This window comes from Cucumis melo, chromosome 1 (assembly GCF_025177605.1).
Source record: "Cucumis melo cultivar AY chromosome 1, USDA_Cmelo_AY_1.0, whole genome shotgun sequence".
Classification (NCBI taxonomy): Eukaryota; Viridiplantae; Streptophyta; class Magnoliopsida; order Cucurbitales; family Cucurbitaceae; genus Cucumis; species Cucumis melo.
This window is the reverse complement of record NC_066857.1, coordinates 17,997,483-18,015,950: the sequence shown is the minus strand read 5'-3', so window position 1 is coordinate 18,015,950 and position 18,468 is coordinate 17,997,483. Positions and strand designations below refer to the sequence as shown.

General features: G+C 39.5%; 1 protein-coding gene and 1 long non-coding RNA gene across 2 annotated transcripts; both read left to right on the top strand.

The window, feature by feature from the left end:
* The first annotated feature begins 5,215 nt into the window (after positions 1-5,215).
* On the top strand, positions 5,216-7,088 carry LOC103489573 (protein RADIALIS-like 1). The gene is made up of 2 exons (XM_008448802.3): positions 5,216-5,699; positions 6,824-7,088. Exons 1-2 carry the CDS (start codon positions 5,456-5,458, stop codon positions 6,826-6,828), a joined length of 249 nt encoding a protein of 82 aa, XP_008447024.1. The 5' UTR covers positions 5,216-5,455; the 3' UTR covers positions 6,829-7,088.
* A 9,690-nt stretch (positions 7,089-16,778) lies between these two features.
* Positions 16,779-18,007, top strand: LOC127150014 (uncharacterized). Its single transcript, XR_007821922.1, has 3 exons — positions 16,779-17,081; positions 17,155-17,218; positions 17,824-18,007. It is a non-coding gene; the product is annotated as an uncharacterized LOC127150014 (long non-coding RNA).
* Positions 18,008-18,468: the final 461 nt, after the last annotated feature.

Sequence of the window (18,468 nt, the reverse complement as noted above, 5' to 3'; positions counted from 1 at the left end):
GTTACAACCCTTGAGTGTGCCAGGATGGAAATGGGAGAGTGTGTCGATGGACTTCATTACGGGACTGCCTAAGACCCTAAGAGGCTATATTGTGATCTGGGTTGTTGTCGACAGACTCACGAAGTCGGCCCACTTTGTGCTAGAGAAATCCACTTACACTGCCAGTAAGTGGGGGCAGTTGTACATGACAGAGATTGTGAGACTACATGGAGTATCTGTATCCATCATTTCAGACAGAGATGCTCGTTTCACATTGAAGTTCTAGAAAGGACTTCAGCTTGCATTAGGCACGAGGTTAGACTTCAACACGGCCTTCCACCCTCAGACTGATGGTCAAACAGAGAGATTGAACTAGGTTTTGGAAGACATGCTGCGAGCCTGCGTGCTAGAGTTTTCAGGGAGTTGGGACTCTCATTTGCATCTAATGGAGTTCGCCTATAATAACAGCTACCAGGCTACCATCGGCATGGCACCATTTGAGGCTCTGTATGGTAAGTGCTGTAGATCCCCTGTCTGTTGGGGCGAGGTTGGTGAGCAGAGGATGCTAGGTCCCGAGTTAGTTTAAACCACCAATGCAGCCATACAGAAGATCCGAGCTCGTATGCTGATAGCACAGAGCAGACAGAAGAGTTATGCTGATGTACGACGTAAGGATCTCGAGTTTGAGGTGGGAGACATGGTCTTTCTAAAGGTAGCACCTATGAAGGGTGTTCTTAGATTCGAGAAGAAGGGGAAGCTAAGTCCACGCTTCGTAGGGTCGTTTGAGATACTGGAGCGGATTGGCCCCGTGGCTTACCGCTTGGCGTTGCCTCCATCTTTTTCTGCAGTGCATGATGTATTCGATGTCTCCATGCTAAGGAGGTATGTTGCAGACCCGACGCATGTAGTGGACTTCGAGCCGCTGCAAATCAGTGAGAACTTGAGCTACGAGGAGCAGCCTGTCGAGATCTTGTCAAGGGAAGTCAAGAAGCACCGTAATCGAGAAATTTCTCTTGTCAAAGTCCTTTGGCGGAACCATGGAGTTGAAGAGGCCACATGGGAGAGAAACGAGGACATGCGAGCCCAGTACCCCGAGCTGTTCGAGGATTAGAACATTCTGAGGATGAAAGTTTTCCAAGGGGGGAAGATTGTAACGCCTCGACAAATTTGATTTCCATTTATTACTATTTAAGTGTGGTTACGGAAAAATCCGAATTTATTTGAGAAACTCTATCATTTTGATTGTGATTAATTAAGGTTGGGAGTTTTTATTTGGTTGGATTTTAATTGTTTTATTTGGGAATAAATTGGTGAAGTTTTGTTGTTAAAGATTAAAATTGGTTGGTTAAGGAGAGAGAGGTGAGGATTTAATTAGAGAAAAGAAAGAAAGATTCTTTTTCTAAAAAAGAGAGAAAAGGGGGGGGGGATTTATTGAGATTTGGGGAAAGAGAGAGAAGGTAGAGTAAGTGGGTTTAAATAAGCATTGGGACCCGTGTACCAAAAGTAAATTTTATTTTTGGAAAAGAAAACAAGAGAGAGAAACCTAGAGAAATTTTGGAAGAAAAAAAAATAATAAAAGAAATTGTTTGGAAACCCTAGCCGCCGCCGACCCTAGCTCCGCCGCGCCGCCGCCAGATTCTAGCCAACTTGTACGAGAGCCCAGCCGCAATCCCCGAGCTGAACTCCCTCGTCCGTCTCGCGCCTTCGCATTGAGTCGAGAGCTTCAAAGCCGCGCAGCCCAGTAAGTCGTTGCCTTCGCGGATCGGAAGCCGCCCCGTCTTGCCAGCCGAACTCCCTCGTCCGCAAGTCGTCGCCTTCGCGGATCGAAAGTCGTCGCGTCTCGCCAGCCAAAACCCGTCTGCAAGCCATCGCCGAGCACCGCTAAAGCCAGCCGTCGAAGCCGCGGTGTTAGCCGGATCGCCTCGCGCCTCGTTCACGTGTAAACTCGACCCGACCGAGCCTCCGCCCTGCGACCCGCGTCCGCACGCGCACAGCACCTGCGCCCAAGCTGAGCCGCGTCCGCGTCGTAGCCGAGCCGCTTCCCCCCGCGCCGTGCCTGTCTACGTCGTGTTCGAGTCGATCCCAGTCTTCAAGCCGAGCCAGTTCCTGCTTCTCTAGACGAGCCGATCCGCCTGCCCTTGAGCCGCCAGTCCGCTCCGGTTCCTTTTCACCTACTTTGGTGAGTCAAAAGTGTTTCTCACACCCATCCAAGATTTGAAACTTTAATCTAAATAATTTAATTTGGACTAAATTAAATTATTCCTTTTAAGGAACGCCGTCGACCAATTGACTTGGAGCGTTGGATTTCTTCAGCAAGGGCAACCGTTGCAACCTCGACCTAGGGAAAGTTGTCCCAACCACATTTGTTTCGTCTTGGGTCATTTGGTGATTCAATTACGAGTTTTGGTGTTTTAAACATTTAGAATCTCGCTGCTTGGAAAGCACGTTTTCTTGTCGTTAGGGCTCGTTGAGCAAATCTCGAAGTAAGAGATTTCTACTACTAGCTCTGTGATTAGAACCATGAGACCGGTTACACCTCCAGTTATGCATGTGAAGGACTAGCATGCATAACACATGTAATTAATGAGAGCATGATGTGATTGATGATGTGGTTACATGATTGTATGATATTGTGATGATGTGACTTGTTGTAACTGTATGTTGGATATTGTGATGGTTGTGAAATGGCGATTAGACTGGTTTGATTACATGATGATGCTATGTGCATGTATGTTATGGTTAGGGTTCTCTTAGCTTAACCTATTAGAGTCGTACCTGCATAGGTGTACTTCGGGATCACCACCTATTTAGGACTGTGTGGTCCGACGGGACGTCAGTCTAGTATGGATATAGATATGATTCGAGTGGCTCGACGGGGTCCTCGCATCCCGATTGTCTTAGTGTCACCCCCGGGTTCACTACAAACCAGTATGTCCTAGGTGCTCCCCCGGGACACCGAAGACCAGATTTTCGTTCCAATGGGAGCGCATGTTGCACGTGTTCGGGAACGTGCCAGAGATTGGGTACCATTTATAGAACTCTAATAGGAAGCTAACAGAACTAGGTTATGGGCCAAATTTTTAACTTATTTTGCCATATTTGTAAGAAAAGCCTTACAATTAAACTAATTTAACTACAAATTTATTTTCATGTTTTTTATTTAACCATGAAGAAATTTTTTGTGAATATAATTTTTAAAATTTTTCGAATGTCATTCATCCATAATATAAATATGAATGTCACACAGTAAGTGCTAACAAAGATAATTGTAGTTAACCAGATAGTTAGAGAAACAATAAGAACACGTACGAAGTTGGTAATATAGTTTGGTGATGAACCACTTACGTCTAGGGACCAATCTGCCCAAAAAAGAAAAATAATAATAATAAGAAGAAGAAGAAGAAGTGATTACAACATTATCCTTATCTGCAAATAACAAAAATTACAATGACACGTGTAGAGCCAAACATAGGTAAACATCTAAGCTCTCTTTATATGTGAGACTCCCTCTCTTTTAAACTTAAGCTCTAAGTATGTGAATGTTAGTGTGGTGCAATTTTAGGCTTCCCCTACTTAAGTGTTTGAGATTCTCCCTCACTTGAAGATATCTTATTCTTACTAAGAATTTGATAACTCCCTTCTCGATGACAACACCTAAAGATCCTCTTAGAGCTGAGAAATCCTTCTCAAACAACATAGTCTTAGGTGTCCCTTAAGACCAACCAATACTTCGTTTGAGATAAGAACAATGTATAAAATCAATCACCACACTTGAGAATAATACTCTCTTCTTCAAAACACGGAAAATGTAGATGAAAGTAGTCTATAAAGCTCAATGAACAGTCTGACATAACAATTTGTGCGACAACCCTAATATAAAATCAGCAGAAAAGAAAAACAATCCAGATCAGTAAGTATTTTGCAAAATATGTTAAATAAACAAAGAAAAAATTTGCAGAATCAACATCTTAAGCCGCAACCTCCTTCGGAAACAAGATCTCAACAGCCAATTAATAAAGCTTTACATATATATCTTAAAAAATATTACATAAGCTAAACGTGTTCCAAGTTGTATAAAGTAGTTGTCAGGTATGCCTTTATTTTCTTACATTCAATATTTCCAAAAGAATGCAATATTCAATCAATCATAAGATGGGCCCATAATAGTAAATTGTGATAGTTTTGTGGAATTCAAACTATTCCCTGTGCATATCCTCCTTTTATTTATTCTATGTTAGGAACAAAAAAATATTTACATTTATATATTCAACACTTAAGTTTACCATTAAGCAACGTTTCTATGAGTACCCCACATTCAAAAACCATAGAGATTTTACACTCTTCTACATATACATACATAGGTTTACTCTCTTTATAATATCATTATTTGGTTTGCCAATTAAAATACTATGTTTTTATCAATCTACAATGATATCAATTCAAATTTTGATTTGCTGGTTATAATTAGAAGGCATTGTGTATGTTTTTAGAATCTATATTCTTCCGTAAATATGATATAATCACATTGAGAATCTCATTAAATAGTATTTTTAATATAATTAAGAGTTATTTTAATTTAGTTTATAAAAATGATATCTTCTAGTCAATTAAACTTTATTTATTCTTAAATATATAACATTTAGTTTACCTAGGAAACACATCATCGTAGTTTTGGAAGGTATATATATAAAACTTAATTATGAATACCAATAAACTTTACAGTAGTGTACATAGATTTAGTAGGAACATTTTCATTTTTATATAATTTTGAAAAGTGGTATCACGTGTAAGGAAAATTATTAAAAATGGCAAAACTGTTGAAAATATTTAAAAAATATAACAACATATCATGTTCTATTAATGATATATATCGATAGAAGTCTATCAATATCCATTAAATGTAATATAAACATTGATAAAAGTATATCTGTGTCTATCATATTATAGTTCATTACGAACATATTTGAAAATACCTCTTTTAAATAATTTATAAAATACTAGTGCTTCTAGAATAGTACTTTTGGAGGAAGGGAAAATAACTCTTTGAAAGATACTGATTCTCCATTTCCAATTGTTTGTTGCATCTTTTGTCCTTGCAACATCTTATGGTTTCTAAGGAGACAAATCATTGAAATGCTCTTTCAAGGGAAAAAAAGATATCTCATTGCCCATTTGAAATTACCCCACCTATGGAGAACAAAAAAAATTCAAATAGGCCGCCATTATGTAATTGCTGATCTTAAAATAATCACGTCTAAGGATTATCATGAAATAACGGTGGGATTGTGGCAACCTAATCGAATAAATTTTTTCCCCATCAACCCTTTGCTTCCTACTTATAAAGAGCACCCATTGCTCATTCTCTGGCACACACATTATCGTTTGTTTCCCACAGCAAACTTTTGAATCCCTCTTTCAAACCATTTTTTTTTTTCACTTCTTCAAAACAATTGAAGCTTCTCTTTATTTATCATCAATGGCTTCGATGTCTTCTCATGGATCTGGTACATGGACTGTAAAGCAAAACAAGGCCTTTGAGAAGGCATTGGCAGTTTATGATCAAGACACACCTGATCGATGGCTAAATGTTGCAAAAGCTGTGGGTGGAAAAACTGCTGAAGAAGTCAAGAGGCATTACGCACTTCTTGTCGAGGATGTTAAGTTTATTGAGTCTGGCCAAGTTCCTTTCCCTTATCGAACCTCCGGAGATGGTAACCAAGGTAATGCATAAGCCTTTCGTGTTAGTTGGTGATTTAATACACGGTATTAGAGTATGACGGTTTGTTTCAAAAATGTTAGTTTTTGTTCACCTTATTTGATCATCTACTATGTTTTGAAGCCTATAAGTGAAACGAGAATGTTAATTAATATATCGATATATAGCTAAATTTAGTATAACTTCTAAGCGTGGGAGATTTTAGGTTTGATTATTTGTTTAGACGATGACAAAATTAAACGGTATATACATTAAAAAAAGATTAATGATGACAATATATATTAGACAAATGAGATTATTTCATTTCAAGATTAAACTATTCGACCTTATTAGAAGTATGACTAATATATCTTCTAAAATTGTAAGGCTTTTCCATTATTATAATGTGGAGATTTTATTCACTCTCAGTATTCTATCTTTGAATTCACGATATATTCTTGTGTTGGAACTCAATTTTTGTTTGGAATCTAATAATGATTTGGTTTTCATAGACTTTGATACTTATTTAAAAAAACAGTTCTTGGATTAAATCATTATCTTTATAGTAACTAATACAATATAGTATTATTGTATAAAGTCATCTTATATTTAATGAAATAAATGATTCGAAACGTATATTTTTGTTAATAATTAGTCCTGTTTTCAACTGATATAGTTGAATTCAAACAAAGTACCCAAATGATTTTTTATGAAAAAGAAAAGAAAAAAAACAAACCCTCCCCCCTAACCCATTGGGTTTTGAATGATGTCTTGGCTCTCTTGCAAAAGCTATGTCTTTATACAATTTGTATGTATATGAGCAGAGGAAATGTCAATATCAATAAATAGTAGCCCCCCATTTGGCATGGCTTCTTCTCTGAATTTATGGTTGCATGTCTCAATAAAAATACAATATAATAACTCTTGATCTTGTAAGCTTTTTGAAAGGCCCCCTCTCTCTTCTTGTTCTTTGAAACTAAAGCTGCACCAATCCCTTAGCATTGCCTCTTCACAACCCCAATAAAAACAACATTTATATATATTAGGAATACTATAATAATAATATATCGTTTATAGAAATTAACATCTTGTTGTGTTGTTATTATTATCATTATGTTTTTGACTTTTTTTTTTTTTTTTGATTCTTAGGATGAGGAACATGAAGTTCCACCATGAGATTTGATGGTGAGAAGTAATGGAAGAATAAAGGAGGAAAGAAGAATGAATCTTTTGCTCTAACTTATATATAAAATATGATATATTTCTTGTGTTTTGTTTTTTCAATGATATCTAATATTATTGATTTGTGTTAAGCTTTTAAGTTATTGGTTAATTCCATGTATTATTGTGCATCGACCTCTGATTTTGGAGGGATCAACAGATTGAAATGAATCATTCCTTCCTTTTTCGTGAGGTTAATTAATGAGTATTTGTGTTTGTTTTTATAATGAAAAAATCTACTCATGATATTGTTCGAATTCTTACCTTACATGTCTCAATGATTATTTAAGTTTTTTTATTTGTTTGTTAGTTCACATCTTGATTGGATGTATGTTAAAAAATAAATGTAATTAGCAAATGAATACGTGTCCATATTTGTGCCCTCGTAGACATTTTCATATAATTAATAAATAAAAACATGGAGATTCAGACTTCTGATCTATAGAAGGAAAAGTATATTGATATAAACAAAATTTGACAAAAATAAGTTTAATTCAATGGTAATTGTCAAATATTTTCTCTCTTGAAAATAAGAGGTCTAATGCATTGTACTAGTGATTGTTGTACTAAAAAATAAAAATTAGTGATTTAACAATTGTATCAGATGAAAAAACTCTTGTAGTTTGAACTTCGAAAATGACATTTAATTTCTTTCTCATATAATACATATGTTTAAAATAATGTACAACAAAAAAGGTAGATCAAGTTGTGCACTCGAATATTTTAACTAAATTGACACATCTTCCTATTTTAATCATCATATACCACCATCCAAAATTGGATGTACTGATTCCAAGATGATTTTTCTTCCTAAAAAGAGTTTGAAGAAAGCTGAATACAACGAAAGAGATTAAGTTAAGTACAAATATTAGAGGAAAGCCTTTCTGTAACGACCCAACTCCTTATACTAAGTCGAAGCCATTACTAATTTTTTTTTTAAAAATAAAGTTTATAAAGTTTGGATAAAATAAAACAAAACCTCAAAAATTTAAATTATTTAAAAGCCTAATCAAAAGTAATTTGCGATATGTGTAAAGGTAAAATCCTAACTCGGACCCTATCTAATTTTAAAGAAATAAAATAACAAATAAGGAATAACTAAAATGCAAACATTTAAGGTCTAAACTCGGATATAAAGCGGAAGCAAGAGATCCCTATGGCTCGCCACGGTCACTTCTGGTCGCTCGCCAGCTTGCCCTTGCCCTTAACTCTGCCCCTGCCTGAAAAATGAAATGGAAAGAATGAGTATAAAATACTCAGTAAGGGACCCACTACTAGTCCCGCTAGGTGCCTGTTAACTTCCTATTAGAGTCCTGAAAATGGTACCCAAGAATTGGCACGTTCCCAAACACCTGCACCATGTGATCCCGTAGGAACAAAATCTGGTCTTCGGTGACCCAAAGGAACACCTAGGACAAACTGGTCTGTAGCGTACCCGCATTACAAGAGACGGGGGTACTCCCGACGCACAAATACGACGGCGAAAATCAAAAGATCGTCGGAAAAAGATATCCCGACGTATAAAACGGCGTCGGGAAGAACGTCGGAAGAAATGCGTCGCGAGAGGCTTTCCCGACGCCGTACATGGATTTAGTTCATATCTTGCGTCGGGAATAAGGTATTCCTGACGCCGTCTATGCCAACGCATATCTTGGCGTCAGGAAAATCGCTTTTGTCGACGTTTTTTTTTCCTGACGTAAAGAACGTCGGGAAATCCTTTTTATATATTTTTTAAATATTTTATTCCTACTTTTTTCCTTATAATATTCGCTCAAACATTCACAATGATGTTCGGATTGCTTAAAAAAATTTTGCGACGTATTGGATTAAATTAAAACAAATTAAATATAAATTAAAATAAATTAATAAATATACAAACACAAATTAAAAAAATAGAATTAAAATTAATAATACGAATAAGTTGACTACAACAAAATATAGTTCTCAAAATAGAAAAAACATAAACATAATGAAAAGTCTCCCAACGAGGTGCGTATGCGCGTCATTCTAGACCTTCGGTCCTAAAAATGGTATAAAAATAACTAAGTTTAGTACATAATCATATATTGCAAAAACTTAAGAATAATAGAGACATATACATACCGCAGAGCTAGGGACCATGTGGTGGTCCCTGTTGTGCACGAGTTAGTTTTTCTATCATCTTTTTCATACTTTCCACTTGTGAAGCTAATGCTTGGTGATTTCTATCTTGTACTTCAATCCGTTCCAAAGCTTCATGGAGTTTAGCTTGTAATTCAATCTCTTTTTCGGTGGACGGCGAACAAGATGTCGACGAACTGCTTGCACTCGCCGTTCTACGGACCTTCGGCTTGGGTCCCCAACCAAGACCTTTTGAGTAGCTTAGTCGTCTACTCAACACCTGATTGCATATCTCATCCTCAGAGAGTGGCTAACTACCCTAAGACAATCGGGCTGCGAGGATCCCATCGAATCACTCGAATCATGTCTATATCAATGCCAGACTGGCGGTCTCGTCGAACTACGCAGTCCTAAATAGGTGGTGATCCAGAAGGACACCCATGCAGGTACGACTCTAATTGGGTAAGCTAACATGCACCCTAATCATAGCATACACGTAACATAGCATCATTACGTCATCATGTCACATCCTATCATCATATCACACCACATCATCATGTCAAATCATATCATCATATCAAATCACATCATGTCATATCATATCCTCATTAATTGACATGTCGTTATGCAGTCTAGTCAACAATGTGCATAACTAAGAATGTATGCGATCTCTTAATTCTACTCGTAAGGCTAGTAGTAGAATCTCTTACTTGGAGATTTGCTCAACAAGTCCTAAACGCAAGGTCACGCTTTCCCAGTAGCGAAGTCCTACTTGTTAGAACACAAATTTTTCATAACTTAATCACCAATCGACCAAAGACTCCATACATTCCATTCAGGTAACTTACCTTAGGTCGAGGTTGCGACGCTTGAGCCCTTAACTGGAGAAGTCCCACGCTCCAAGATCAATTGGTCCTAGATGTTCCTTAAGAGAAATAATTTAATTTTTAACCCCAAAATTAAAGTATTTGAGATCCACCAAATTTTAAATGTTTAATTAGGTATTCTAAAACCCAATAAACTTACCAAACTAGGTGAAAAGGACTGAAGCAGGCTAGCGGCTCAAAGACGGGCGAAGCGGCTAGGCGACTCGGCTAGAAAGTAGAAAACGACTCGGACAGACGGCTCGCGCGTGCAGGACGGCTCGATAGGAGGCTCGCGTGTGCGACTCGGCTACTGTGTAGGCACTAGCGCGGCTCGCGATCGACTCACGGAGAAGGGCGCGGGTCGGATTGCCTTCACGCGGTGAAGAACACGCGGGCACACGGGTCAAGTTCCGGGTCGAAGGTGAGGGCATGACTGTTCGGGTCGGGTAAGCGTGTGCGACTCGGGTTGTGGAGGCGCAGGCACGGCTGGGCTTTGCAGACTTCAACGGACGGTGCTCGATGTGCGATGGTGTGGCTGAGTGAGCGGCTGGGCAACGCGGGCTTCACAGACTTCGATGGACGGTGCTCGATGTGTGACGGTGTGGCAGGGCGAGCGGCTGGGCAACGCGGTTGAACTCGTAACAACAGCTGACAGAAATGCTCGAGCGGACGACGGGTCGACGGAGACGATGCGATGGGGCTCCCCATGAATGGTTTGGAGACGCGGCTGAAATCCGCGCGTGACGGCTGGAGCTCAGCGATGCGTCGGGCTGCGATCGACGGTAGTGGCGGCTAGGGTTAGGGTTTGGTCCTCCTCCTTCTTTTTTTTTCTCTTTGTGAAGAAGATGACCCACTTCCCAAGAAGCCTATTTAACCAATAATAATAATACAATTATTATTATTTTTCTCCTTTTCCTACTCCTTTAAAAATTCAAAAACAACCAAATCTTCTCTTTTTAAATTTCAAAAACAACCTATCATTTTTATCTACAAACCAAATCTCTACCAATTTTCATTATCCAAACAAAATAATTATATTCCTCAAAACTTAATTAATTACATAACCAAAAATTTCATTAATCAAGTTTCCTCAAATACATCCAAAAATTTGGGGCGTTACAATCTTCCCTCCTTTGAAAATATTTCGTCCTCGAAAGTTCTAATCCTCGAACAGCTCGGGGTACTGGGCTCTCATGTCCTCTTCTCTCTCCCATGTGCCTCTTCAACTCCGTGGTTTCGCCAAAGAACTTTGACCATAGAAATTCCTCAATTACGAAGCCTCTTAACCTCCCTTGCTAAAATCTCAACAGGTTGCTCCTCGTAGCTCAAGTTCAAATTAATTCGCAATGGTTTGAAGTCAACTACATGCGTCGAGTCTGCGACATACTTCTTCAGCATGGAGACATGGAATACATCATGTACTGCAAAGAATGATGCGGGCAACGCCAAACGGTAAGCTATAGGGCCAATCCGCTCTAGTATCTCAAATGGCCCTACAAAACGTGGACTTAGCTTCCCCTTCATCTCGAACCTCATAACACCCTTCATTGGTGCTACGTTCAGAAAACCATGTCTCCCACATCAAACTCGAGATCCTTACGTCGAACATCAGCATAACTCTTCTGTCTCCTCTGTGCTGTCAACATATGAGCTCTAATCTTCTGTATGGCTGCATTGGTGGTCTGCACTAATTCAGGGCCTAGCAGTCTCTATTCGCCTATCTCCCCCTAACAAATAGGAGACCTGCAACACCTACCATACAGAGCTTCAAACGGCGCCATACCAATGGTCGCTTGATAACTGTTATTATAGACGAACTCCTTATACTAAGTCGAAGTCATTACTAATTTTAAAAAAACAAATAAAGTTTATAAAGTCTAGATAAAATAAAACAAAACCTAAAAAATTTAAATTATTTAAAAGCCTAATCAAAAGTAATTTGCGATATGTGTAAAGGTAAAATCCTAACTCGGGCCCCATCTAATCTGAAAGAAATAAAATAACAAATAAGGAATAACTAAAATGCAAACATTTAAGGTCTAAACTCGGTTATAAAGCCGAAGAAAGAGATCCCTATGGCTCGTCACGGTCACTTTTGGCCGTTCGCTAGCTTACCCTTGCCCTTACCTCTTCCCCGGCCTGAAAAAATGAAATGGAAAGAATGAGTATAAAATACTCAGTAAGGGACACACTACTAGTCCCGTTAGGTGCCTGTTAATTTCCTATTAGTGTCCTGAAAATGGTACAAAAGAACTTGCACGTTCCGAAACACGTGCAACATGTGATCCCGTAGGAACAAAATTTGATCTTCGGTGACCCAAAGGAACACCTAGGACAAACTGGTATGTAGCGTACCCGGAGGAAACACTAAGACAATCAGGCTACGAGGATCCCGTCGAATCACTCGAATCATGTCTATATCAATGCCAGACTGGCGGTGCCATCAGACTAGGCAGTCTTAAATAGGTGGTGATCCCGAAGGACACCCATGCAGGTACGACTCTAATAGGATAAGCTAACATGCACTCTAACCATAGCATACACGTAACATAGCATCATTACGTCATCATGTCACATCCTATCATCATATCACACCATATCATCATGTCAAATCATATCATCATATCAAATCACATCATCATGTCATATCATATCCTCATTAATTGACATGCCGTTATGTAGTCTAGTCATAAATGTGCATAACTAAGAATGTATGCGATCTCTTAATTCTACTCGTAGGTCTAGTAGTAGAATCTCTTAATTGGAGATTTGCTCAACGAGTCCTAACCGCAAGGTCACGCTTTTCCAACAACGAAGTCCTACTGGTTAGAACACAAATTTTTCACAACTTAATAACCAATCGACCAAAGACTCCAGAAATTCCATTAAAGTAACTTATCTTAGGTCGAGGTTGCGACGTTTGAGCCCTTAACTAGAGAAGTCCCACGCTCCAAGATCAATTGGTCCTAGATGTTCCTTAAGAGAAATAATTTAATTTTTAACCCCAAAATTAAATTATTTTAGATCCAACAAATTTTAAATGTATAATTGGGTATTCCAAAACCCAATAAACTTACCAAACTAGGTGAAAAGGACGAAAGCAGGCTGGCAGCTCAAAGACAGGCGAAGCGGCTAGGCGGCTCGCCTAGAAAGAAGGAAACGGCTCGAACAGGTGGCTCGCGCGTGCAGGACGGCTCGGCAGGCAGCTCACGCGTGCGACTCGACTACTTTGTAGGCACTAGGGTGGCTCGCGACCAGCTCACGAAGAAGGGCGTAGATCGGATCGGCATCACACGGTGAAGAAAACACAAGCGCACAGGTCGAGTTCCGGTCGAAGGCGAGGGCGCAGCTGTTCGGGTTGGGTGCGCGTGTACGACTCGGGTTGCGGAGGCGTGGGCGCGGCTGGGCTTCGTAGACTTCAACGGACGGTACTCGATGTGTGACGGTGTGGCTGAGTAAGCGGCTTGGCGACACGGGCTTCGCAGACTTCGACGGACGGCACTCAATGTGCGACGGCGTGGCTGGGCGAGCAGCTGGGTGACGCGACTGTACTCGTAACGGCAGCTGACGAAAATGCTCGGGCGGACGACGGGTCGATGTAGACGATGCGGCGAGCCTCCACATGAACGACTTCGAGACGCGGCTAAGATCCACGCGTGATGGCTGGAGCTCGGCGATGCGGCAGGCTGCGGTCAACGGTGGCGGCGGCTTGGCGGCGGCTAGGGTTAGGGTTTGGTCATCCTCCTTCCTTTTCTTTTTCTCTTTGTGAAGAAGATGACCCACTTCCCAAGAAGCCTATTTAACCAATAATAATAATATAATTATTATTATTTTTCTCCATTTTCTACTCCTTTAAAAATTCCAAAACAACTAAATCTTCTCTTTTTAAATTTCAAAAACAACCAATCATTTTTATCTACAAACCAAATCTCTACCAATTTTCATTATCCAAACAAAATAATTATATTCCTCAAAACTTAATTAATTACATAACCAAAAATTTCATTAATCAAGTTTTTTCAAATACATCAAAAAATTTGGGGCGTTACACTTTCGCCATCTCAAATAAGAATGATTATATTTTTCAAGTTTAAAGAAACTTCAAACCGACTTCATTTGGTGTTATCGAGGCTTTAAAGCCTCCTTATGTTCTTCCCTCGGGTATCTTTTATATATATATTTTTTAATATTGTTCATCTTTTCCTCAGGAGTAAGTTGTGGCTTTTCATTCTTTGTACTCATTTGAGTCTCCTGAGTCTTTTGATTCTTTCTTAATTTTACATTTTTTCAAATATCAAAGAAATCTCCAACTTCGAACTATCTGATGCCCTTCAAAACATAGAAGATTGATGAATTTGGAATGCTACGCCGATTCAAACAAGAATGGGCCAAAAAAGTAGAAGAACTTTTATGTGTCTTAACAGGGGACGAGTCACGTGGAGCAGGAGGCAGCCAATCACTAAACTGTATTCAATTTCCTTTTACTACTTTAATTATTTGCTTTCTGGCTCCATTTTTTCTTACCTATTCTTAGGTGCTAGAAGAAGAGGAGGAAAGATGGGAAGAAACAACATCACCACCATCCTAAAGAAGTAAACGTTATCAGGGGAGGTTTTTTGCGCTCTTGTCTTTTTATTTCTTTTATACCTCGATTAGATATACATTACGGAAAAGTGTATCATTTTAATTTGGTGGTGGTGTACATCTGTTTTTCTGGTTGGAGCTCTTGAGCATCTGAGCTCGAGCTATTATGTGTACTTCTAATTTGTTGCTTGCTTTGTTACCTTGTGCTTTTCTACGATTACTGACTTATTATACACTTTTAGAGTCATGCATGTGTATGTTGGGACAAAATCCTCTCAATTATACAGCAGAAATAATTAGAAAATAGTAGATAAATTTAAAAAAAAAATCAATGAAAGCTAAAAACACAAGAATTTATGTGGAAAACTCCTAAACTAGAGAAAAAAACCATAGACCAGAAAAATACTACTACATGAAAAACTATTACAATCACACACAATATTTTCCACTCTTGTCCTCAATTACAAAATCACTCTCTTCAAAGCTTTTGACTAGTTACACCATTTTTCTCTTTCAAATTAAAAAATACAGAAGGGAATTTAGTTCGAGTCAATATACAAGAGCTTAAAGTGCAGTCAATTGGGACATTTGTAAACAAAGGCGAGGTGTGCTCCTTTTATAGGTTTGGAGCCACCCACTTTCCTACAAAATAAATGATGTGAGATTCCCACATCCTGCATCTTATCGGACCCAACTCATTCCACCTTGGCAAGATATTTGAAGAATCCACATCATACATTCTTTTACCGACAATCATAATTCCCAACTTAGAGAATTATAAATCACTCCACCATAAAGAGGACGTAGTTTCCAAGAACATTCCTATTTTATCACATGCCAGAAAAGCTTTCTAATATTTATTGTTCAACTTTCACCTACTTGGCTCATCTAGAAGTTCTTCAGCCGTCGATATAACTTTCACCACACACCTTGCATAACCTCCAAGTCAATGCATGTGTGCAAACTTGTCGAACCGCTTACATCACATTCTCTATCATAGCAAAACGAGCATATCACAAGAATGAACATTGTCCTGTTTCAATGGAAGTCACTATTCGTGACAACAGAGACAAAAATTAGCACTTCGATTTAGAGCTTTTTTAAGAACTTGCTCTGTTTGAATATTTCTTTCTTAGATGGCTAGACTGTCCACATTCCCAAGAAATCCATTTCTATACGATCTTTTCTTCTTCCATTTGCTAGCTACTATAATTGAACTCTTTTGTGAAGTATGCCTCTTCACTCTTCGATATCTTTTCTCTTCTAAAAGAAGTTTATTATTAACCTCACAAAAATCTAAAGTTTCTCACCCATACATCGAAAATTGGCTTTATATGTTTATAAGAAGAAGGAAGTGACAAGATAAGTCATAGTGCCTTATCTTCATCTTCTATCTTCACTTCTACTACCTTCTGCTAAAAAACAAGCTAAGTTCATTGACGACACTCAGATGATCTGAGATTTTTGTACCTTTTGATGTTTGCAGCAAAGAAAATTGCTCCTTTAGGTAGAACCAATTTAACAAACTTTTTGCTCTCGATACATTACTTCAAGCTTTTCCTAGATTTCTTTTCTTTACAAAATTTCATGCTGGTTTGCAAGAACATTTTTCGCCGACGTTAGCCTCGTCAAACTTTCAAATCTCAAATCGATTTCCTTCTAACCTTCACCTCTCATGTTGAACGTTTTAGAACCTCCACTGGACTCTCCTGGACCACCATCACCGCTTGAATCTTTGGAAGCACCATTGCCTGGTCTTCCCATCAATGTCTTTTGTAATCTAGTGTAACACCCCCAAAATTAATTAAGGTAGTTTTGTTACTTAATTATCTTGAATAATTTATGATTAGATTATTATATTGGGTGTTAGATTAATTGAAATTGAAAAAGTTAATAAATTTATTTGGTGTAATGTATTAGATTAATCAAACATTTTAAAATTTGGTTGTAACGCCCAACAATTTGATATTTCTTTTTTGTTTTGCCCATTGTCATAAATATTAAGTGTGGTTATGGGAATTTTAAATTTATTGGAAGAACCTTACCATTTTGATTTTCTCGAGTAATTAAGGTTGGGAACCCTTATTTGTTTGGGAACCCGCAACGCCGTCGCTCACACGCCCAGCCACGCCGCGCCGCTTAGATCCGACGCAGCGCAGCCGGAACGTTCGTCAGCCAGCCGTCGTGCCGATGGAAATCCAACAGCTAAGCCTCGCGCGCCTCCAGCCGTCGAACCCAAACCCGGAGCCGCTCCACATCCGCGCGCCCGAACCCGAAGTCGAATCCGCGTGTGAGCTGCGTCCGCGTGTGAAGCCGCGCCGCGTCTCCCTCCTGTTGCAAGCCGAGCCGCACGCGTAAATCCCTGTACCGAGCCGAGCCGCGCCTGCGCCAAGCCGAGCCGGTCCCTGTCCTCTTCCAGCCGAGCCGCCAAGACTAATTTGGCTCCATCCACCTAAATTTTGGTAATTTAATTAATTATTGTGGCATTTCCCAGTAAGACTCCATGCTTCGGACGTTAATTAAATTAATTTGGGACTAAATTAAGTTATTTTCCTTAAGGGACGTTTTGGACCAAGTAATTGCTGCAGCGCGGGATTTCTTCAGTAGGGGCTCGAGCACTGCAACCTCTTTCTAGGGTAAGTTAGTTCAAATGAGTCTTGAACCGTTAGTCGTTGGCGACCTAATTACGAATTTTGGCATATTAAACAGTTAGGACCTCGTCGCTTGGAAAGCGTACTGCCTCGCGGTTAGGACTCGACAAGTAAATCTCCAGGTAAGAGATTCTACTACTAGCTTCATGTTTAGAAGTATGAGACTATGAATGCTCCAATTTTTCATGTTAAGAATTAGACAGTACGATGCCTGAAATAAATGTTAGTATGATGCAACTGACGATATGGTTATACTATAGCCTGTTATGTGTGGCGAAAGCTGTTATGGCTATACGACGAAGGTCGAGACGGAGAGTGTAGAGACGATTTATGTGATATGTTATATGCTTATGCCATGTGTATGTATACTGCAATTAGGGTACCTGTTAGCTTAATCTGTTAGAGTCGTACCTGCATGGGTGTCCTTCGGGATCACCACCTATTGAGGACTGTGTGGTCCGACGGGACACCAGTCTAGCATGGATATAGATATGACTCGAGTGACTCGACGGGGTCCTCGCATCCCGACTGTCCTAGGTGTCCCCCGGGGCACCGAAGACCAGAGTTACGTTCCTACGGGAGCGCATGTTGCACGTGTTCGGGAACGTGCCAGAAATTGGGTACCAGTTACAGGACTCTAACAGGAAGTTAACAGGCACCTAGTGGGACTAGTAGTGGGTCCCTTACTGAGTATTTTATACTCACTCTCTTCATTTTATGTTTTCAGGTAGAGGACGAGGCAAGGGCAAGGGCAAGCTGGCGAGCGACCCGAAGTGACCGTGGAGGGCCATAGGGGCTACTGCTTCCGCTTATCCTTATTTTAGACTTTCGTATTTGAGTTTGAGTACTTTTCATTACTTATCATCTTTTTATGTAGATAGGGCCCGAGTAGGACTTTAGAACGCATTACACCTTTTTGCATAACTACCTTGTTTAAAATTTTCATAAATAAAATTTCTTAAACCTTACGTGTTTTTAATAGATTTTATGACTTAAACCACTTGTTCTATATTTAGTAATGACTTCGATTCAGTATAAGGAGTTGGGTCGTTACAGTTGGTATCAGAGCACAGTGTTTTAGGTTCTGTAGACTGACCTACGATGTAAGTCATTTTTGTTTTGGTTTTACTTCACCCTATGGCTATACGGTCCTTCGGCACTCGCCAGGTATGTCTAAAGCCTTGCTAATGTTAAGATTACGATTTTGCCTGAATAGTCTAGACCTAGAGATAGGGTGTTAAGTTCTTGTGGTGAAAAGTTTGTTGGTGAATTTTAGGGAGAATGCTGCCACGTAGAGGTGCACGCCGAGGAGGTGGTAGGGGAGGCAGAGGAGCCGGTCGTGGCCAGCCGGAGGCTCCACCTGCTGCACCGG

What these genes read in the sequence shown, in the direction of transcription:
- LOC103489573 (XM_008448802.3), top strand. Translation starts at nt 5,456, where the DNA reads ATGGCTTCGATGTCTTCTCATGGATCTGGTACATGGACTGTAAAGCAA.